Genomic DNA, 24,830 nt, shown 5'->3' with positions numbered 1-24,830 from the left:
AACCGCGCCAAATTTCTTGCCCGTTTGGAGGAGAAACGGCGCGCCGCCAGATTCTCCACTTACCGAACAAGAAGTTATCTGCGCAAGGTCGCGAGAACACGTCGAGAACTATGGCCATTGATTACGTGGGAAACAATCGTTCGTCATTTTATTCTCACTTTGCACGCATGATCTACTCGCACGCACACCATACGTGCAATATCTACATTGGTCGATATTATATGAATTTCATTTTTACAGAGTGTATAGTCACTTTTGACTCTGACGATATAGAAACGACGACAGACAATTACTCAAAACGATTCTACTTGAACGACACGCTTGCGTCAAATCCGTGACAGACGTGCAAAGGGCGTCGTATTAATGAACTTGGTTGCGATAGAGCTGGATTCCATGGAACGGCCAACGAAACTAGCCAGCTTGAAATGACCGGTTGTACGATTGCCCGCATTTCGATTAACCTCTTTCGTTAATGAGGAGCCGGTGCGTCGAGATTCGCGTTGAATGTAGCAAGGTCGATTCTCAAATGCTGGAGAATTCTCTCTCTTTGCCCACTAGACCAGACCAAATCTCACGAGTACCTTTTGATTTTCCTAGCATCGATTCACCACCCCTCGTCGAAGAAAGTTTCGCGAGTACCCGCTTACGAGGATCGACGCAAATATACTCGAGAAGATTGCGCAAAATAGTTTCGAGTCAGCAAGTATTCGACGAAGTGGCATTGTTTCCGTGTGCATCGTAGAATGCGTGCTCGTCTATCGGCTGTAATTGCGGATACATGCTTCGATCGATAGAAGATAGAAGGATAGTTGGAAACGTGTTCGGTTTTTGGATCATACTGCTTCAGAGAAAGTCTTCTCCTTCTTCTACTTCTACTTCTTCTTTTCTTTTATTTCAGACGACTGCCAAGCGAAGAAGTTCGCACGAAATTAACGAGCACAGAAGAAACCAAAGTTCTTTTATCGTGGGCATCTAACTTGCGGAAGTGGAAGAGCTGTGGTGTGGAGTTGTATTATTATTTAAGAGTTCACTTTATTGGAATGAAACTACTTTTCGCAGCATATAGATCTTTCGGGATTGTGCCTGACTTGTGATTGTAAAATATACAAAATATAAGAGGAAGTATGAAAAGAGTTATGGAACTATGGCATCTGTTTTCTTTTCCAATAGGTACCCGTTTACCACGTTGGATTTTTTTCTCTCGTAATATATATGCGTTTTGAAAATAACAGTTTTGATTTACAGTGGTTTAAACAATATAAATGGCTTTAAACGTACGTAAGACAAGCTAGAATTTAGAATTACCATATTTAAAAATGATAGCAAGATCTAACCTCAATATCTGTCGGAAAAATATCATTGTTAGCCACTAACGAATCGCCGAGACTACGAATTATTAAAATTAACATTAAAGTATTACATCACTTCTCAAATTTTCATTCATACTTTGATACTAATTTATATCAATTTTCAATATTTTCTATTATTTAATAATATTTCGAGAAAAGATGTTAAATTTCCTGCAATTAATATTTCTTATCTTCTTTCAAATAAAAATATTCTGAATTATTAAAAGAACAGTTATTTTGTCGAAGGAATATTCGTCTTGAAATACGTCACGTTTATTGATAAAAGTTGCGATTTCCAAGCGTTAGGAATCATACTCGATGCCCAAAATCAACGCAGCCTTAAAAATCGTGAAAATAAATTATACTTCCTTTTCATCTCAGGCGAATGGAATATAGTGATACCACTTTTACTCCGAGGATTCAATACTCTTTTAACTTTTTGACAAGATTACAAATATGCTATTTATGAAACTGCAGTAACTTAAAAGAGCTGGAGCAAAACTTACACAAAAGCACATACAAATTCGTTTGCATTGCAGTATCTGACAATACATCTTGCTTAGTTTATTATTGCAAATATATCATTTATAAGCTTTAGAAATACAGAAAAAAGCATTTTCATAATTACTTATAATACTTATAACTACTTGTCATATTTGTCATAATTACTTATAACTTTTATTAAATTTCTTTTAACGTTTGCAATAGAAAGATTTTCTTTTGGCTTCTATCTAAAATTTAAACAGTACAAAATTTCGTTAAAAGTCTCCGTTATACATCAATACTTGGATTATCTATCTATATCCGTTTTCTGGAAATTGTTCAGAAGAGTAATTCAATGATACGGGAAGACCGTAATTATATAATAGCTCCAAAGATAGGATTCTCTTTGGCAAGAATTCTGCATCAGTTGAAGGTAAATCCAATTAAAAATTGATGTTTAATATCGTTATGAGCTTCTTATAAAAAGAGTTAAAATATTATATTCTTTGAAAGGATTTCTCATTTAATACAAGGGAGACCAATTACATCAGAATAAATGCATAAAAATCGCTTTTTAATTTTATCAGAAGGATCTCCAATAATTGGTTAGAAATTGATATTTCATTCAAGCGAGATAAACAAATTTAAGGAAATGAAGAAGTGTTCTAATAATATTTGAACTGTATATAAAAATAGCAAAAGAAATAAAATTAGTGCACGAAATTTCTCTAACTAGAATTTGTAGTCAAATTATGGGTCGACAGCTCATCAATTAAAGTCAAGGGATTCTATGTGATAGGATATGGCGAATATCTCTGCCGAATGGCCAAATCGCAATGGTTAACAAAGTTTCATGCAGTGTTGATCAAACCTGTCGCACGAGATTCTAATCTTCTACTGTACATGATTGCATGAAGAGGATTTCGAAGTAATTTTCATCCGTGATTAACGATATCTTGATGACAAGCGATACTTCGCTCTCAATTTCACCTATACGTAATAATGTAAATAATAAATGCCATATCTTCAATTTGCTTTTAATTGATGCTAAATATAATTCAATTGATGCTGAATACTCCACATGATACGATATAATATTTTTTCATGAGTTTAATAACAGTAGTAATATTTAATTGAATAAAAATGGAATATTATATAATAATCATGAGTTATACAATATAATAGTTGTAAATTATTGGTAGTACTGAAATTAGATGAAATAGGTTAGATAATACTAAGGTCATAGGGGAATTTTCTCCCCTCCTATCTCTCTCTCTCTCTCACTCTGAGTATTTATTAGATTTCATATGAAACGAGAAATTTCTGCAAAAAAGAATTTATTTGAATGGAAGTCCATTCCATTATCGTAATTAGGTAATGAAAGACAAAAGGGATAATAGATTTTTTTTATTTATTGAATTCATTTGATTTCATTTATAATTCTGTTTGACCTAACTAAATTGCATTTATTTGAAATTACAGATATTTTTGTGATACAAGGCACCATCTGTTCTAGTCCTTTTGTTTCAAAACGCTACAATATTCGATCGTGTTACGACACTTGTCGTCTACATGTAAATTACATTCTGCATTTACATTCTACAGTTGACCCTATTTATTCGTACGTGATCACACATACCTTCGAAATATCAAGAGCTAATATCTCTCATCTATCTCGATTTTGACACCTACGTTGAATACGATGCTCTTATGAAAGCCTCGTGGAACTTTAATTACTTTAGTGGAAGTTGGATTGCAAATAGCATTAAACCGTAGACTATAGTAACGTATAATTAAATTATTTCAGTACGACTAATATTCGTTTACGTTTTCTACAGAATTCTGTAAGTGAAAGTAATAAGTTACCATCGTGCAGCGACCCATGTTACTAACCTTTTAACCTGATAAGAATTAAATAAATTACGTGGGCTAAAATATTTCCAACAATGTGAATAGCTAAGATAACATTGTGAGAGAAAAAGTGCGCAAATACAATATAATATTTGGTAAAAATTAAACGTTATGGTGTGTATTTACTGACATCCAGGGAAAGATATAAAATTTACGTGGCAGTCAACGTGTTAAACGACATTTTCAGTTAGGCAGGACTAGTTTCCTTTACTTCGGAACAGAGCCAACTTTACAGTGAAAACTATTCGACGTTAGATACAATATACTTTAAGTATCGAGTATTCGACAATTTTACAAATAAATTATTCCGGGTTGTATTTTCCGCGAGCTTATTTCCAGCAAGAGTCGGTCAATCTCGAATTCGTCGGCGATCCCTGAAATTGAATTCACACGACGCTAGATATTCATTACGAATCGACTGGCCGCGTATATCGCTCGGAAATTTCTCTTTTTTCCATTTCGTTCCTCGATGCACAGATTTTTATGGTAACGACACGATTTTTCGCGTTTTCAACTGTTTCACCGCGTTGCAAATAGTTCGTCATTGGGAGTAGACGCTACTCGATGGCGGTGTGAACGTATCGATTTTATCGTCGCCGATGTCCAACGTGGTAGAAAGTATTTTCGTGGTGAAATCATTCTGCGACCTACTTGCGCTTGTACAACCATTTGCGATTTGTCAGCATGCGGTGATGTGTCGGCAAGGCAATGCTTTCTTCAACCATGTCAGGTATTGGAGGAACTGTGCGAGCGCGAGCATTGTATCGCCTAGAATGAAAGTATTGTCTGTCGCGGTGGCGCGCAGTAGTACAGGTCAATGATCTAGCGGACGAGACAGCGCTCGAATTGCTTCTAGGAGTATAATGTTCCGGAAAAGAGTAAGGAACATTCAACTATTTTTCCAGTAGATATTATACGACTTTAATTAATAAAGGAAGTTCATCAGCGTAATATAATTATAGCATTATAAATAAAACTCGTTTTGACGGACAGATTTCTATTAATACTGGCCTATATTCGAAAATCCAGTATACATATGGGCCGTTTACAGACCAAAGAGAATATACGGAATATCCAAGGTACAGAACGTTTTACAATATTTAATAGATAAAGCAATTTTCTTCTTAAGTCCCATTACGTTGGTTATATTCGTAAAAATATGAATCTGCATAACTATTCACGGTCTAATTATAACATCGACAGATTTATAATACACAGATTGCTTTATAATAGTTTCATTTATATAACAATCCCTATTTCCTTCTTTTATTTTAAATATCTGTTATCTTCCTTGTTATGTTCCCTATATTCACACTCTGAAACAGCCACTTGTTAAGAGCACGCGTTTTCTTCTCAATTTCTAGCATCTCCGCGCCTGTATTCCCTCGAACCCTTTTTCCCTCCACCGTATGAAATCCACGCAGTGGTTCAATACAAATAAGTAAAGCGGCAACGGTTGTTCATATGCCCTGAGACTTTATACCACTTTATCTTTTGGAGGATTTTCTACGAGTCTCGTTCTGTCTCCTCCGGTAGAAGCAAGTTACACGTCCGTAGTAACATACGTCAAATATATGCGAGGAAGAGAGCGCGTACCAGCTGTCGTTGGGCCTCGTTGCCGTTCCCGTCACGTCACTGCTATGTGTTGCCACGATAAATCTGGCATGCTCGAATCTCTCTCTCTCTCTCCTTCTCTCTTTCTCTCTCTCCCTCTCGCGTTATTACTTCGCGCCATTTCCACCGGGAACCGGTCGCTGGTTACACGTCGTCTTCCAAACCGCCTTGCCCCCTTTTTTCCTCTTCAGGAGCAACCGTCGCGAGATATTCCTTATTGCCACGCCATTCTCATCGCACGTGCCGCGGCGAGTATTATCGAGATGGGGAACAGAAATTACGGTCCGATATCTTCCTGAATCACAAGGACGTGCGCAAGTTCTGATATAAACGCAGGGATGCGTCCATATTTACGGAATCAGACGTGATTCGGCCAGCAAACGAGGCCACTAGCTACTACTGCCTCTTGGTGCAACTGAGAAGATTGCCTGGTTCGCGTACCGCAATCGTGTTAGGCGTATGTGATTTCCTAGACGCTTATTTCACTGTTCTTTGCGAGCAACGAACACAGAAGTACGTGGCTTAGTTGAACGTTAAACAATTTCAACGTCCACGTTGCTAGTTTCTTTGTTTATCGATATTCGATTTCAAGCGGGTTATAAATCCGCGATTTTTAATGACGCAAGTATTTTTGATGCGTGCAACGCGTGACTATTTAGTCTTAAAAAATGTTATCAGTTGCGTGCACTGAGTGAAAGATGATTGGAACAAAGAAGACGAAATTTTGGAACTACACGTGGCGGCTGAATAAAGAAAGAATGCGAACGAACAACCGGGAAGAACATTGCAAACTGAAACGCGATCTGTCGTTTGTCGGTACATCAAATTCGTTTACACTCCTATAGCGTAAATAAAAGAGTCATTATCATCAAATAATTAGTCACTGGATTTCATTCATGCGTTTAAACTTTCAGTTACTAAATAAAACGCTGAGATAAAATATTATTGTACAGAAACAATATGCGAAAACAAAGATATTCGATGGCCACAGTGTAGAATATCAAAGCCAACATGCATGACGGGAGAAAATTAAAAAGACAGTTGGTCTGTACCAATATCCGGGATATTGATTAAATAGAAAGGATGGCCGTTTGTGAAACTCCCTACAGAGTAGATATATTGAAAGGATTATCTTAATAACAATCCATATCGTATACATTGTGTCCCACACTTTTCCACTCGAACTTTCCGTAAAAACGTTTGTTCTGACAAAACAATTTAGCCATTAAAGTATTGAATTGTATACAAGCGATTCATGAATACTGAGTTTCCTTTCCGATAATAGAACTTTCTCCACACACAGGAGTATTGTACGTACCCAGAACAGGGGAAACTACTAAGCAGTAACGATTTTGCCATTATTGAAGTACCTCAATAGAAAAAGCAGCATCGAGTTGCCTTTACTGCCAACTAGAATAATTGAACATGTTATCCCGTACAATTGCAAGAATGGGCCAAGAGCTGGGATGATCTTATCTAGAAATAATATTTCGAAATAATATATATTAGAGCTTTCTCCTTCGTAGATATTAGACAGAGAAATGAGAGAAGAAGTGTCTTTTGTAATTTTTTTAAAGATAGATCAATGACGGTATATTTTATAAAATCGATGAAAAGTAAACTGAACTGTGTTAATCGTATTAACGACTTTCAAATGTTTTAATTAAACATATCTTTTATCGATCGATTGATACATAGCAATAAAGGAATATTGGGATACGTACGGTAATAGTATTGGTGAAAAACTTCCATTTAAGACCGTAGGCTGTACAACTTTTTAATCTACCTGCGATCTGTCTGCCCTCGAAATCCAGACAGCAAACCGGTCGGAAACAACTCAACTTTGGTGTTCCACGTGTTCATAAGACGATCAAGTTCCAGAAGGAAATTCTCGCCTTACTATCGAGAGAATTCCAGAGATAACGGAGAAATCGCAGTTGATCCTCTTCTTTATTTAAAGGTGCTTACAGAGTTCGAGATGCTAAGCCAACGATCGCTCGCTTCTCGATAATACGAAATTCTCTCCTTCAGTTTCAATTGAATCCCCGCTAAAAAAATGAAGTTCCCGTTATAACACTTGAAATAAATGAACAATATGAATAGAACAATAGCGAAAGGTCGTATTTCGTTCCATCGAAGTAGTATAAAACATTTTTATGAAACCCAGAAAAGAATTAAAGCTATTAAAAAATAAATGTAAATACAATGACGGATAAAACAAGGTTTAAAATTGACACGCTATAAATTCTAGTATCTTTCGTACCAAAAATTTTGTACCATATTGACAACATTATATTTATTCATTGCACCTATTGATATAAATCCATTTTGTAAGTTACGTTTTCTTATTTTATACACTTTCTTATACGTAAGCTATATTTATACTAAAATCAGATACTAGATTAACTAAATTACACTTTAAGGAACATCGCTCAAAACAACATTCCAAAAATTTCATTATTATTTCATTTAAGTAGCTCTTCGTCGATAAGATGCTTTCTTACATCTACCAGATTGATTTCTGTTGAGAATCGTGGATCCTAATCGCCGAAATAAATATGTAGGAACACTTACATTACACGTAGAGATGATAATAAAATAATTTTGTATTTACTTAATATATGATTTACAAGATATTCATAGATATACATTGTACGTGTTTCAACACTCTTCTAGTCTCACCATCTTTCCACCACCTTGCGTACGGAACAGTGACATTCTTCTGTTCTATGAGACGCTGCGCACGCACATACTCCTACACACACTCATACTCATATATGTGTATCACTACTGCGCGACTGATCCGGTGTAGCACACAAAATTACATATATCTCAATAATTTCAAATAAGTTCGCTTCATTACTATATATTAATTATTACTAACAAACTAACCAATACTAAACAACAAATGACTGCACGATATATGCATACAGTTAGTTAGAATATACAGTTATTTCCACAAGATAAAATCGCTCTTTGCTCTCACAATGCATGAATGAAGATCCGGGACCAATACTTCGCATCCAGCGGCCTCATCATTCTGCATAATAATTGCAACAAAACAGTCTGCAGCCTTTTACTGGCGATTCATTATCATTTCTTAGCGAACTGATATCGGATTTTTTTTTTTCTTTAATAAGAAACTTGTGGTGGATAATACGCATGGAGAGAAGGTGTGCACACAGTTTCCTTTTTTCATTGGGAATTCATTGAGAATTCTGGAGAAACAGCAACCACCGGTATTCATCCGGATGACGATCAACAGGAATAAGTTCAACACTGAAATTGCCAACCGAGCAGGAAAGCCTGACAAACTTTTGCGCAACTTAGGTAACAAGGCGAGCTCGTCAAACAATCGCGGTGCTAGGCCACAATGAAACCGCGGTATTGCCAATCGGTTGAATTGGGTTTCGGCTCTGGCTTTCGAGTTTCCGTTTGATTGAATCGATAAGGGCCGGGTCAGCCGACTAAGTATAGTTAAGACGCGATTTAGATCAATTAGAGGAACGGCTGTAACGTCCGCGCAGATGTTGCCGGGAAAAATTTCCTCAATTTATTACCGAACCTCCCACTGATACTTTGACCTCGTTGAAAAACACTTCGCGTAATGCGTTGAAGCCGAGTCGTGAGTTTACATGCAACAGCAATTGAACTAGCCACGCTAGCTTTTCTGTAGGTACAACGAGTGCGTTGTAACGATTGCAAGGTCTGTTCGCTGCTTGAAATCAGGAAACATTAAAGATGCAATGTAACCTAACTGCGATGGTAATAGATATAGAAACTGTATTACGTTATTCTAATTTTAGTATAGAAACGATTGCTAATTGCAAGCTAAGTAAGTTAAGTTTGATTTGCAAATGATACAAAACTAACGTAAGAACATCCTTACATTGAGAGCTATTTCTAATTAATCCCGATAGGATTCTCGAATTTTTTGTCTCGAACTGAGTTTCGTTTAAACCAGACCAGGAATCTTTCAATGTTTTACAAAAATCTTCGACATGAAACAGAAATCTTTTCTAAAAACTAGAAAAATACAACTATGTCGGAAATGTTGAAAGGAGCATAGCAAGATTAATTTAGCGAACGTAAAAATGTTTCAAAGTGATCGGTATAATTTATTAAAAACTGGAATCTAGTTTTCAAATGTTTTAGAAAACCGATACGAGGATTCGAAAGCTACTGCACGTTTCAGCTCGTTGCCAAATTCCATTCGTCGTTACATGAAGAGTGGCACCACATCCTCGCTTCCTTGCTTCAGAGGAAACGCGATAAGGGTGCAAAGCCTCTGGGAGCCTAGTTTTCTGAATTAGAAGTCAAACTTACTCGAAAGCCACGAGATATTACAAGCTTACTTTGAAACACTAGGCTTCCAGTATGGTATAATCAATCGAATATTTGGATATCTACAAATGGATGCTTAAACCGACCGTGATGTAGAATTTGCTTCCATATCATTAGTATTGAATTATGTTATATAATTATGGCAAATCCTTGAATTGATCATTACGATAATTAGTTTATTTTGTACGTCGATTATGATAATTCGGCAATACAATGGAATCTCGATTAACGGAATACCAATTAACTATTACACGATTGATTATGGACACATCTATCACTGGAAACTTTGGACATGGTCCTTTGTAAGAAAGATTAGAAAGTAGGAATTGAAATAATAAGAGAACTGACTCTTTTTTCTTATTTGATATTTACTTTTTAGCAGTGTAGCATGACAAACTGACTATGACTAAAAGCTAGTAACGATAAGACCAAAAATATTTGAGTTATACGAAGTAGGTATAAAGTTATTTGGACACCCTATGCCTTACAATATCTAACCACCATATATATAGATATGACTTAATAGATCCATGTTGAGATATGTCAGGTCACCCAAGGTGAAACGCACAATTTATAACAGCTTCAAGAAGGGAAGAAAAGTCAGATGGCACGCGACAAAAAATGGAGACAGTGGTCCGACTTTTCGAATACTCCGGCACACAATAGAGCCATAAATTAATAAAACCTTGTTCTTGGTTACCTTGACCTTTTTTAACGCCATAGTATATTTGCACTTCGTGCAATCATTTATGAATGCCATAAATTATAAACAATCAATAAATACTATGGAACATTCGGTTATACGATAGTTGAGAAAAATATACTTAGAGAAGAAAGAAGTTTAATTATAGTTGCATTTCTGACCGGTTAAGTCGAAGAAAATTGTACATAATGGTATAATAGTGTAATTAGTACTAACTATAAATCGCGATACCGCATGCACAATGGTGCAATTTCCTCGTCAAACGCTATTCTTAGTTTGATGTACTTCGCGCCTACCATGAAATAGGCCGAGTGAATTCGCACATACGAAGATCCTGAACAAGAGTCTGGATGAAGTCAAAGTTTCGCCACCTTCCGCGGAACGATATTATTAAACTTCCGGCAAAGCCGAAAGCGAGCATATTCCTTCGCCGGTCTAAGATTGTAATAGCGAACTCTTGCCCTGCGGCTACATCGAGATTTCTTGGCTGGCACGTCCGGAAACTTGGTGAAATTATTCGCGGCAGCGTGACAACCGAATTGATTAGATCTAAACTTCCACTTCCTTTTCGGATGCCGCGTCATATTGCGGTGAACAAATTATCGCAATGGTTACGTGGCAGAACGCGTCGTGGAAAGTTTCAAGCCTCTGCGAAACGAATCGACGAAAAAATTACCGCCTTCAAATTACCGCCGTTCTTCGCCAACTTGTCGACATGCATCGTGAAATCTTTTAAATTGCAAATTTCGAATTTTTCCACGTATCGCCGCCACTTTTTATCTGATGAAATCGAAATAAAACTCTGCGGCCTAAAAGTTTAGAAAATTCGTCCTTATCGGGAAAGGGTGTTTTTTTTTCTTTTTTTTAAGAGATGAAGAAAGTTAAATTGAATCAAATTAATCAATTAACTTGCACAGATAGTTTTGAAACTTTTCAGTATAATTAAGGAAAATAGAATATATAATGTGATTAATAATAAAATCATATTGATTTAGTTTCGACCAACTTGGTGTATTAAAAAACAATGCAAAGAAAATACACATGTGAAAATATTTGAAGATATTATACGCCATTATACGAAGGGACTGAAGAAAAAAGCGACGAAGATAAAAGCAATGAAAACCAGATATATTTCACCACATCCTGAATTAATCTACCTACTTTACCAGCAACAAGGTATAATAAATTCTGTTTTCAAACAGATCGTAGAAATATTAAAATATCAAAACTGACATTAACAATGAAACAAGAACATAAAGATCTAAGAAAGTGATCGAAATACTTCGTCTTTTTTAGGTGTACCACATTAGACGAGACAGGCAAGGGAATTGTCTAACAAGAAAGAGGGAAACAACCAAAGCACAAAGAGCATACGAAACAATGTCTGTTCCATGCTGTTAACCACACGTGAATGCACCGGTACAGTGGTGTAACATCTTCAACGACGCTAGACGACGCAATGAACCTCATTGCATGCTTCGCCAAATTAAATACCATCTACCTTTTACATAATGTTGGTCCGACTGCGCGCGTCTAATGGAACTTGGCACTTTTCTCACTGAGTAAGAATACGTTTCCACTTTTTGGAAACTTCCTTGGATGCAACAAATTGCAATCTACAATTATTATTGTGGCTACATTAAGGATGCGTATACATACATACATACATACATACATACATACATACATACATATATATATATAATATAATATATATATTATAACGTTATATATATATATATATATATATGTCGGGTTGGCGTTAGGGGCATTTAATGAATCTTCACCGGTGTTGTTCATTGTTGTCGCACAGATGTTCATTACACAAATATGGTTGATACAAAATTGACAAGCGGACATGGTAACTAGATGCTAATGACAATGACCCTAGGTTCGATATAGCGAATCCACGGTCCACGGGATAACGAATATACTTTGCTTCAAAGTCTAAGTCGGACTCGACTTACTACTCGTGATACAAGGATCGTTTGATTGGCTCTTTGTTAAGATGTACATTATTCACCGATCGTACTAGCACACTAGGCGTATAGCTAATGAGACTGCCAGAAAGGGAAAAACTTTCCGTCACGAAAACGCTGCAGAGGAAAACTATGATGGGATGTGTCTAAGGGCACGAGATCATCGGATTCGTCAAAGAAAGCCTCCACTCGGAGGGTGAGGGAAATAGACGTTGCTGTTAATTGGTCAATTTCTATGTTGGCGGTTAGAAAAGGATGCTAGCCGCCCTTGAGAGAGAGTTCCTAGCAGGCAGCGTCCTACGTGACCAAATCAGGTTTCTCATATCTTCCCGCAATAGGTGACAGATTTACGGGCGGATAGAATAAAGACTGTTTGTCAATCGGAAGGACTTTAGTTAACTAAGTCCTAAGATTTGTAGCGGTTCCTCGGGCTATCTGAGCATAAACTGTGAATGATGCATCGGCATCTGGCGATCATCTTACTCAAAGAATGCGGTCTGTGTGTGGCGAGCCGCGGGGCCGTTGGAATGTCTTATTGTCAATTGTCGGCACTGCCAATTCTTTAAAGGAAAGCTATGTAACTTCACATCTCTGTTAGGCGGAACGTTCATCCCGCGACCGTGGCTACGCTTCGGCGACCGATTGTCGGCTCGAGCCTAAAAGCTCACTGTCACAAGTTTCGAATGACTATGTTGGGTTATTTCTTAAATGCTACGGTATTGAGGTTTTCCAAGTAACTCCAACGGGGGCCCGGTGTCCTTTCATCTCCGACATACATACATATATATATATATACACATTGCTAAGTTTCTACTGAAAAATTAACGAATATGAGTATGTAAGTACAAATACTTTTTGTAGCCACTGAATAAGCAATATTTAAAAAAAATCTTCTAAAACAGCCAATATTGCGACAACCAGTAATATTTAAATAATTTATGCATGTAGCAATATGGTAGTAAATAATAAAATATACTATTATTATATTTATACTTGATAGAAATTGTACTTAATGGTATATTTTTAATTGCGTGTTCATTAAGATGACTTCGAATGTTCTACGAATATTCCATCAAATGTTGATATGCAAAACTAAAATATGTTCACCGCGCAGGACAAGTAATCAGACTCGTAAACAACAATTAGAATTTGACGACAGTCTTTAGATATTCGAGGACTCGCAGGATGTAATTACTCCGCGCTAAATAAGCCCTGATACGTTATCTCTCGCGTGAAGCAATTTGCGCTTAGTAGATGGGTTTTAATTAAAATCGTAATTTTTGTTTCGTGTAATCGTTGTTACGACTGCGCCCCGACGTCGGCTGACGTACGATTAACATCGATGTAAATTCTACTGTATTGCTCGCTAGATAAACGTGCGGTACAAGGACAAACCCCGTGAAAAATGAAATGTACGGGTGCGTGCAAAATAGAAAGCGTGACCATAGCTGAGCCTCTTTACGGGAAACTTTATGAGGTAGAATGAGACACGAACTGAGCTGATGGATAGTATTCGTAATTTAAATTACTTTCAGTAATCGTATGCCAGGTATTGGACAAAGTATACGTCAAAACTTAACTAATTCAGACTGAACAATATAAAATAGGATTAAAATATATTTCATAGCGAAATCTTAAAGGTTTATTTCTTCGGTTTCTGATTTCCACTTTTCTCATTTTTAATAAAGGCGCATCGAGTGAAAAGTTAGAGAAATAACACGATAGCTTGGAAAGGTAATATTCATGATTTGAAACCTGTAGATAGAAACCAGCAAATATTGATCAATTGAGTTTAGTTTAAATTAGAATGTAATCAAACTTGTTTCCGATTAAACTTTGTGGCCATTAGATTTTCAATTACTCGAAATCATGAGTAATTACGTAGAAAACAATTTTCGATTAACTTCCGTTCTTCCGTCTGTAGCTTTTTATTTGCTGTCTTTATAAAGGAACAATAATTTGTTTGAAACGCTTTTCTCATCGCTAATGAGTTTATCAAGCGCACGTTTAATTGTAATTATAGTGAGAAACGTCGGATAAATTACCAATGAAATTGCAAAAATAATCGTGGCCGGGCATACACCGTTTAAGCGCGACAGTATTTAGCATAACGTTAATTTAGACGAAGCCTACAGCACGACTGCGTGAAGCAATTATACCAGGGCTAATTAAGATACGCAGATAGTCTAGTAATTTACGAATAATCTCGCGAATATCATTAACGGAAAAGCGAAATGAAATGCACCACTTTTTGCCTGTGATTTCATATTACCATGAATATTTCCATTGATAAGCGATATCGTCAGAGAGTAAAAATTTCGATTCGTTTTGCATAAATGGGGGCAAAAGTGTTATCATAATAAATATAATATAGAGATATAATTAAGAGTGTAATTTCGGAGATACTAGTAAAAATTATAAATTGCAGCAAAAAGAATATCAATTGCAAACACAGAAATGTAATGTTCCAAAATCATTAAAGTTTTGCTTTAATATACACAAAGGAAGTACGTATAATAAAACGGATTGGAATGCTCCTACATTACACAATGTTACTGAAATATTAAGATATTATTATTAAAATATTGGAAAAACAATATGCTTTTGAGGTCAGAGAGTTTTTACATATTCCAATAGGCTGTTCTTTTTGTTCAAAAACAGTATTGTATAAATAAAATGAACAATAATCAAATACGGATATGCATATTTACATTGTTCAACTTTCAAACACAATGCTTAAGTCGCTTCATTTACAAATGTTTGCATAAAGGTATAAATCAACGTGTTATAGGATTAAAATCTTGCTACCAAATATATGGTTGAAAATATGAAAACAATCGAAAGAGATTTAATGTTAAATTTATTGCTAACCAATCTGACGATACCAAATATTAAATTTTCTACTTGCCTTCAGATTTAGAGAAATATAAGGTTAAAGTACGTCGAGATAATAAGTTTTCCTCGAAACAAGACATCGAACTGCAGTTTATACAAAAAGAAGTCACGAAACGGTCAAGCTTCTGGATGAAAGTAAATTTTGCTATAAAATATGAAACGAACGTTTTTCGCTCAGCAGAGAAAACAAGATCGCTTAAAAGAAGTACCTTACTAAAACATGAATTGTAAATGAAGTTAAAAAATTACTTTCGAGGTTAAAGAATTTTAATTATATGAGTAGTTAAGTTAGTTCGAGTTTCTTATCTCTTCTCCTGGGTCAAAGAATTTTCATCAAATTTTGCATTTTAGATTGAAAACCAAACCGAGTTTCGCGAAAGTTTCATTTGTTGCTTATACTATTCAAAGAATAACGTAGCGTTCTATGCAGCATGCTCTAGTAACGTTTGACTATCTTATTTTACTGACAGTTTTTAAATCCGAAGCACATATACTACAACTATAGATTGACAGATAATTTAATTTATTTGCAACTTCTGGCTTTGGAAAATTTCTTTATGATACTTTGTAGTATATATACATAAATATATTTCACATAATTACCGCCTTATACCGTATCTAATTCTCGTATCTAACAATTAAAAAGAGATAAGTGGTACAGCAACACTTCACATTCATAACTCACTTACATAATCTAGTTTAATATATATACTTATGTATAATGTGAAAATCATGTATGAAAAAAAATTATCCCGAATCTCTCTATTTGTAATTTTATAACTAATTTACATTCTGTCAAAAATAATCGACACGAGAATAACGTTGCCCATACTGGCCAAACCATAACTTGTCCACGTGGCACCACGCATACCAGTATCATCACATATACTACATGAATTACTCCCTTTAGCACTTTAAATTACCATGTAGGTATGCAAATTTTATACTAATCATATCAGTAAGCTACTTTTATCGCGAAATCTGTTTGTATTCATCTATTTTACGAATGAAAGAAAGTTTATTATCATTACACTTTATTATAGGCAGTAATTCATGTGCAAAAGTATGAGTTACGTCCCACGAAGTACAATAATGAAAGCATAATTCAAGTTATTACCGTTCCCAGGAGGTCATTAGCTGGTTAATAACTACAATTTTCAAAGCATGCACATAGTGATTTCGGATATTCAAAATGTTTCGCTTTATCTCCAAGCGATCATATATCAATATTTTTCATCTGTATTTTTAACTGAAATCTCTGTGCGTACTCTAATTTATGTGCTTCAGTGGATCCGATAAAATATCTATAATTTGAAAATTGTTAATTTATGGATTGTAATCTTTATCAATTTTCGAATAAAAACGAGTAATTTAGCAATCTTTCGTTCCTCGTTCAGCAAAATTTGGTCTAAATATTTCTTGAAAATACACGAAACACTCCATTTATCAATCTAATTTTTAAAACGTTCAAATACCATCGTCCTTTTATTCTCAATTAATGTTTCTAACATCATTATAATAAATATGCATTTATGAGAAATTTCACGATCCATCAAATACACTCATCGTAAATTACAATGAATGAAACGAATCCCTTAGATTTCCATTTCTTTACTCGCGTTCGTAAAAATACGAATTTGCATAAACACCCTCAGTCTAGTGATAAAAGTTCCAGCCTTTTCAATCGCAACATCTCAATGATCCCCCTGATAAATACTATAAAAATAGCTAGAAACATATTTCTCTCAGTCATCTGATTTGCAAAACCGTATAAACTATCCTGCATCAAACCAAAGTACATACATGCCACGCGTTTACTCGCACCATTCTTCAAGCGATATCAGCACGAGTGATATCAGTAGTACAAGTGAACCTCTCAACGCCAACGGAAGTTGTATCACGAGACTAGCCAAAGCATGTAACATGCTTCCGATATGATAAAATAAGCGTCGCGATACGCGTACCGGGAGAGGGAGAGGGAGAGAGAGAGATAAACGAATTGAGCTCGTGTATCCTTGCGATTCGTGACTTCGAATAAAACCGGCGACCATCATCGTGCGGCGATTCTTAACGATCCTGGCTCGAGCAGTGTTTTTGTCCGGCATGTTGCCTAGATACGTTCAAACGCCTAACTTCCGGCTATACATTAACCCCTTAAGGGTGAGACACGAGCACAGCTAACTGTCCAAAATGCAAAGGCCCGTGTGAGACACGAACACTGCTGACTAACCACTTTTTCTACTAATAAATACAATCACGTTTTCGTATTTATAAAAACACTTGCTTTTTTTACTTTCTATCTTGCGTTTTGCTTCTCATTGTATTAAAAACGTAAGATGTATTATTAGAGTTAGAAAAAGATATACTATTATACAGCCAAGAAGCAATTCCATTGAAGACAAAGCGTGCATTTTTAACCGGTTAAGTAAAACAAAAAAAAAAAAAAAAAATTGTACGCTAATGGGGTTGAAAGTATATACTTATTCATTTCTAGAGAATTACGCTCCTAGATGCAACCCGAGCGCTGCCTCGTCCGCTTGATCATTGTCCTATACTACTGTGCGCCACTGTGAAAGACAATATTTTCATTCTGCGCATCACTGTATGCTCTTAAGTCGCAAATAGTTATACGGGCGTAAGAACCTCCTACTTCATGTTGCGCATCTTATTGCATTAAAAATGTATGGTATAGCATTGGAATTACGAAAGTAATATATTATAATGTTACATAACCAAAAGGAATTCCTCTAAAAACAATATTCTGTTTCTTTGACCGATTACGTCGAAAAATATTAATCCAGCTGCGTTCTTTAAGTCATTTTCGACTGAATCGTGCCTTTCTGTTAAAACATTTCTTGATTTTGAAGAAAATACGAAAGAATCGTTTTATTGATACGAATGAATTTTATTTGGACTTAAAATATTTTATGTTTCTCTGCTTGTCGGCAGTAAAAATATCGGATATAGATATTCGAGGAATATAAAAATTGGAATATAACGATTAGAATATAAAAATTCGAGGGCTGCGGCGGGTTAAGAGATTCAGATGGATGCGCCGCGTGAACGCGACTAGCATTAGCGCGATAATCGGAAGCTGGACGACGATCGATTTTATCGGTTCCCGGAAAATAATACGTTAAATCGATCGTGTCTACGCTCCGTAAGACTTTATGGACGTTAATTTTTCTTCGGATATGTATTCCGACGAGTTTCGCATTCGGGGCGAGCACATTCCGTGAAACGCGGAAACATTTTGTCGTTTGTAACTTTAATGATTCGACGGCGGAGCCATTTCGGAAGTTGGATGGAAATTTACGACAGCGCGTCGGATGAAATTGTTAAGGGTTTTATTGGCGTGGGAAAAATGTTGGAATATAAAAGATCGTTTATACGCGAGGTAGCAGTTTTAGATTGGTGGCAAAGGTTGGTCTTTTTATATTTCATAACTGATATATTTATTAATTAAAATTGTACGTGGGTCGATAAATTAGATACGTAATTGTGTAGAAAGTACAAAGCGCGTAAGTTAAACAATTCAAGCATATTGCGAAACAAGTTTTTCATATATCCTCTTGGGAAATGAGATAAACGAATTTATTTTAAACGCTGGTTTTAACCGCTGCCTGTTTAATTCGTTGAAATCCTACGTATTTCTACGTACACTACGCCATGTGCAAAAATATCCACATGTGTGGCGCTTTGACTGTTCAGTTGAATTTTAATCTTCATTTCGAAAGAAAAAAACGTATCAAGATATACTGGATGCAAATAAAGTATTGTAAAATACCAAGCATTATAAAAAACACTATACTTTGCATATTATATATATATATTCTTTCGTATTATCTGCACTTTTATAATTTCAAGTTTCTTAGAAACGCGTAAAAACCTGCAGTCTAGTTGTCACCAACGATTCTCAATATCAAGCGAAACACGTTTAGTTGTTTAGGAAGCTATTGCTTCGAGACATTATCTCGTTCCAAAATGGTATTAAATTGCGCGAGCATCGCAGAGGAGGCAATAGAACGGTTTAAAAGTTAACGAGAGAACAACTCTAATAAAAGCTAGCCAAAAGTATCTTTCTATTACCTGGATTTACGGCGTGGCAGTGGTTGAGGAGCGGCAGCCAACAGAGCAGTAGCACCGCTCTCTGCATCTGAAACAAAAACCGCAGATATTTTTCACAAGACGTTTAATTGCTATTCCGCAGCTCCCGACCATCTTCTAATATAATTATACGCTGATTAAAACGTACGATGAAAGCTGCTCGACGAGGCTTCCAGGCCCAACCACGAAATCCAATGGATTCGTGGCTGCACTAATTACAAGAAGGAGCTGTGGTTCAGCTCGAGGAACGCGTCACTAACATTTCGGAGAAATGAGCCATCATATACATGTACAATTATGTACACATATGACATCGATTCCATAGAGATACGAGTCTTACTTAATCTTGCTACAGTCCTATATCCCGAATATCTATATCCCGATCTCACTGTTTTAATAAGCAACTTATTCTAAACTTGTTTCGAGAAGTAAATATATTTTGGATATCTTAAGAAAAACTTTAGCACGCAGTTAAGACGAGAAACAATGCACATCAAGGAAATTTATTTAATACTTTCCTCAAACTTCTAGAAGTGTATTCAAAATAAGGGAAATATGATTGGGTTTAAAGTAAAACAAAGACATGTTTAAATAAACCATGAACAGGACATCAAATAAATATAATGAATACAAGATACGTTTCTTTCCTCGTTAAATAATTTAAGTATTAATAACCTACAAATCTAAACAAATTTCTTATAAATAAGATATTAAAGAATAACGTGATGCAGCACATTTTGAAAATTGTTCGCTTAAAGTTTTATATATACACATGTATGTCGGAGATGAAAGGACACCGGGCCCCCCGTTGGAGTTACTTGGAAAACCTCAATACCGTAGCATTTAAGAAATAACCCAACATAGTCATTCGAAACTTGTGACAGTGAGCTTTTAGGCTCGAGCCGACAATCGGTCGCCGAAGCGTAGCCACGGTCGCGGGATGAACGTTCCGCCTAACAGAGATATGAAGTTACATAGCTTTCCTTTAAAGAATTGGCAGTGCCGACAATTGACAATAAGACATTCCAACGGCCCCGCGGCTCGCCACACACAGACCGCATTCTTTGAGTAAGATGATCGCCAGATGCCGATGCATCATTCACAGTTTATGCTCAGATAGCCCGAGAAACCGCTACAAATCTTAGGACTTAGTTAACTAAAGTCCTTCCGATTGACAAACAGTCTTTATTCTATCCGCCCGTAAATCTGTCACCTATTGCGGAAAGATATGGGAGATCAGATTTCCTCACGTGCGACGCTTCCCGCCAGGAACTCTCTCTCAAGGGCGGCTAGCATCCTTTGCTAACCGCCAATATAGAAATTAACCAATTTAACCAATAACTCATTTCCTTCACCCTCCGCGTGGAGGCTTTCTTTGACGAATCCGATGATCTCGTGCCCTCAGGCACATCCTATCATAGTCTTCCTCTGCAGCGTCGTCGTGACGGAAAGTCATTCTCTCTCTGGCAGTCTCATTAGCCATACGCCTAGTGTGTTTGTACGATCGGTGAATAATCTACGTCTTAGCAAAGAGCTAATCAAGCGATCCTTGTATCACGAGTAGTAAGTCGAGTCCGACTTAGACTTCGAAGCAAAGTATATTCGTTATCTCGTGGACCGTGGATTCGCCATATCGAACCTAGGGTCATTGTCATTATCGTCTAGTTACCGCGGGCGTTTGTCAATCTTGTACCAACTATATCAGTGTAATAAACGTTTGTGCAACAACAATGAACAACACCAGCGAAGACTCATTACACGCTCCTAACGCCAACACGACATATATATATAAAACGTTATAATATATATATTATATTATTATTATTATATATATTATATTATATTATTAATATATATATTCAATTTTGTAATATTATTTTATCATCAACATAATCTAGAAGTGCATAAATTACAGTTTTTCCTTATCAGGATACATGGAAATTTGGGACTGATAATCACCACGTCTTTTCGTATTGGTAGCCACGTGATGTACTATGGCACTTTGATCATCCAATTTAGAAACAGTCTGTACAATCGTGCACAGGTGCGTCGGTACACACAGGGAGGACCAATTCTCCGGTGTCCGTTCTAGCGAAAGCAAATGAACTCTTGAACAGAGGCCTGTGCGCGTGCACGCACGACCGATCTGCGCATATACAGAAGCAGCCGTGCGAAAGACGGCGTATACTGAATTTCCAACAAGCAGACTTTTAACTGTAAAATATCGGAAACCGGCTGAAATTCTTCGCAGAACAGGAAACGAACGGCACGACCGATTTGTCAAATTGATTCGACCGGCGAACGTGTGGAATTTTAAGTTTGCCTCTTAGCCAAACCATCGGAGATACACTCGAGATCCTCCAAAACCAGTTTTGCAAAAAGATAATTCTAACAATTACGAAACTAGAGCGTCGAATTCTACGAATCGAAAAGTACAAGAAAACGACGATGTTGCAAACGCTGCCTTATAAATTTAGCTTTAACATTTATCGTTATACGTGGCATCTTCTTACGATAGATTATGGAAATAAATCGTTCGTTCTTTTAGAACTGATTTAAATTTATGTTGTGAATTTATTTGACTGTATCCAAAAACTGGATCGTTATTCATTACTCAACGGAACGTATAATAGCATCATCGCCATTTAAAATATTACTTTAAACGCATCTGTTTTGTTTCTATTTTGCCGGAGTTTCTATAACATTGTTATCCGCTTCATTAACGACGTCGATATTTATTAAACTTTTCCCGCGAGACTTTAATCGCGGTGTTCCGTCTAACGACATTAAATCACGCATTATTCACGGCTCTGGGCTAATGAATGCAACATGACACGCGTATATCATAAAAAGATGTTTCAGACAAACGAAACAGGACTTTAATCCTGGCAAATAGCGCGTCCGTAAATATGAATTAAGCAAATGACGGGGCTTCATTAAAATTGCACCATCGATTGGTTCCGAATGTGGAGCGATCTCGCGCGGCTAAATCCACTTAAAGCCAGCACCAGGGTAGAAAAGCTCGTATCCATCCGCGCGATATTTCGAAGGCGATCCCAGCAGAGGGGAAATGTACGTTCTCAGCCATTACAAGCGTATACTATAATCCAAAATTGCTGTACTGAATGCGATCGATTCTACGCGCTCCTTTATGCGAATACCGTGTCATCTCGGAATTTTTTCTTCGATACGGTTGAAGTATTACGGGATTCTATTATTACGAACAAACATAACGTACAGTAGGGAAAAAGCAAGAGAAGACGAAGATGGATTGATAGTAGAACTAACTAACATTTAATATTTAGCCAAATATATTATTCGTCGTTGATTAGAATTAAAGCAATAGGACAAAAATAAACAAGTACCAGTAATATACGTACTCATGTTTCTGTCTCAATAAAAGTAAAAATTAATATTATGAAAAACTCTTTTTAATGTCTGCAAAGACAAAAAATATGATAGTAGTCAATTCGAATGGTTCCGTAGATTTAATGTTAAATTAAAAGTAGTGTATACAAGTCTATTCAATGTCTGTTGAAACGTCGAAACATCGAACCGTCATGAGTTTTGGTCGACAGACGTCGTTTCGCTTTGCGTAAAAAGAATTGTTGACATTGGCGAACAATGGAGACCTCTTTGTAAATGTTTCACTTCCTTTGAAGTCAACCTTGGGTACACCTCTTGGGCAAACACTTAAAACAGTGATATCTTTAGTATCTTCTTTGAGGATTGAATCAAATAAAAGGGGAGGCAGCCGGAATATGCTAATATTTGCTCCGACACGACCGCCATAATCTTTTTTCCTGATGGACATTGATAAAAATTGTTAAAATATTTAAGGAACAAAATTTATTATCTTTGAATAGTGAAGCAATAGTTTGATTTCTTCTGCAGTGAAAACTTGTCACAATTGGAAATGGATTGTCACAATTTTAAGTAGCTATTTCCTATTAATTCAAGATTGAGACGAGGACTTGTATATTTTTGTTGCTAGTGTAACAGTTCGGAAAACTGTTTAATCGCGTAACTTTTACGGTATACTTCACGTATGAATTTAACGTTTATTCTTTTATCGAATAATTTCTGAATACCGGAATGAAACGTTGGCAAAATTTCTATTGTAATTAAATGGTCATTTTAAGAAATAAATGAATACTGTATGTAGAAGGAGTAGGGAGTAATAATGATGTTAATCGAGGATCAATGTATGAAATTTAGGAACACTGTTCTGAAATGTTCAAGTTTTATCAGCCTTATTAGCAGGATTAAAAAGATACATGAACACAAACAAATCAGGAAAACTGAAGTTAGCGGAAACTTTTTCAAAATTCTAATCAAACGTTCGTTTAACTTTGGATTTGAGCCAGACGATTGCTATCGAAAGTTGGAGAAAATCCTTAAAGCGTTTGCCTTTTAAAATTAACCTTTAAAGTAGTATACATTTCCTCGCGTTATGAAAATATTATTTCAAAATTACAAGAAAGTTAATAACTTAAATAACAATAAAAAAAAAATACATTCAAATGGCAGAATTAGTGGTATGACAAATAATAATACGTTTATATTCTTTCCATAAGAGTCTTAATATCGAAATTATAATCACTGAAAGTATGGCCCACGTTTACAAACCTAGCTTGCAACCTTTTGATATACAGTGCTGGACAAAAGTATTGGCACAGCATGATTGTTATGATAGAAATGCTTATAACTATTAAACAAATTGATTTAAACAAAAAACTTTTTGACGTATTTATTTATTATCTATTCTAGTTTATTACATAACAAGAGCAACAATATAAATAAAATAATACGCAAAATAATAACAAAAATATATTTTTTGAACATTTTATGGGTGGACAAAACTATTGGCACAGTAGAATATTTACGCTTATAACTAATTACATAATAAACTTCTAATATTTTGTTGGCAGTCCTTTTCTTTTAAGGACTTCCTTTAATCTTCTGGGCATCGAGTGGACTAATTTTTTAGTGAATTCAGGTACAATATTGCTCCATTCCTGCAGAAGAACTTTCTTCAGTTCAGACTTGCTTGTGATATTATGTTTCCTAATTCTTTTTTCCAATTCGTTCCACACGTGCTCAATGGGATTCATATCGGGACTTTGAGGTGGTGTGTTTAATGTGTGGGCAGTATTATATATTATCCACTGACGAACAATATACGCCATATGTTTAGGATCTCGATCCTGCTGAAAATAGAAATCCCTGGGGAGGTTTAATTTTTGAGTACTTTTCAAAAGATTTTGCTTGAGTATATTTAAATATACATATTTATCCATTATCTCATCAATGAATATAAGTTCTCCTACACCCGATGATGCCATACATCCCCACACCATTAAACCACCACCCCCATGTTTCATGGCTTGCAGATTCAGTTCGTCCATCTCTGTGTTGGGTTTTCGCCATACTAATATTCTGCCG

General features: G+C 36.0%; 2 protein-coding genes across 4 annotated transcripts in view; one reads left to right on the top strand and one right to left on the bottom strand.

The window, feature by feature from the left end:
- LOC132911886 (uncharacterized) overlaps positions 1 to 24,830 on the top strand; it is a 290,962-nt gene that overhangs the window by 142,939 nt on the left and 123,193 nt on the right. For 2 of the 3 annotated variants that reach the window (XM_060968902.1, XM_060968901.1), the window contains one exon: positions 11,701 to 11,966. The gene's annotated coding sequence lies outside the window, so the exon portion shown is untranslated. Of the gene's footprint in view, positions 1 to 11,555; positions 11,967 to 24,830 lie in introns of those variants that run through there. The other variant, XM_060968899.1, reaches the window with a different exon arrangement.
- The window catches only part of LOC132911885 (suppressor of lurcher protein 1), a 535,060-nt gene that overhangs the window by 445,011 nt on the left and 65,219 nt on the right, over positions 1 to 24,830 (bottom strand). Inside the window, exon 2 of the mRNA XM_060968897.1 lies at positions 19,368 to 19,434. Within this exon, the coding sequence (XP_060824880.1) occupies positions 19,368 to 19,434 (67 nt within the window). The remainder of the gene's footprint in view (positions 1 to 19,367; positions 19,435 to 24,830) is intronic.

The sequence above is a fragment of the Bombus pascuorum genome, chromosome 11 (assembly GCF_905332965.1).
Source record: "Bombus pascuorum chromosome 11, iyBomPasc1.1, whole genome shotgun sequence".
NCBI classification, from domain to species: Eukaryota; Metazoa; Arthropoda; class Insecta; order Hymenoptera; family Apidae; genus Bombus; species Bombus pascuorum.
The sequence above is the reverse complement of the archived record's forward strand: the minus strand, read 5'-3'. Positions and strand labels throughout refer to the sequence as shown.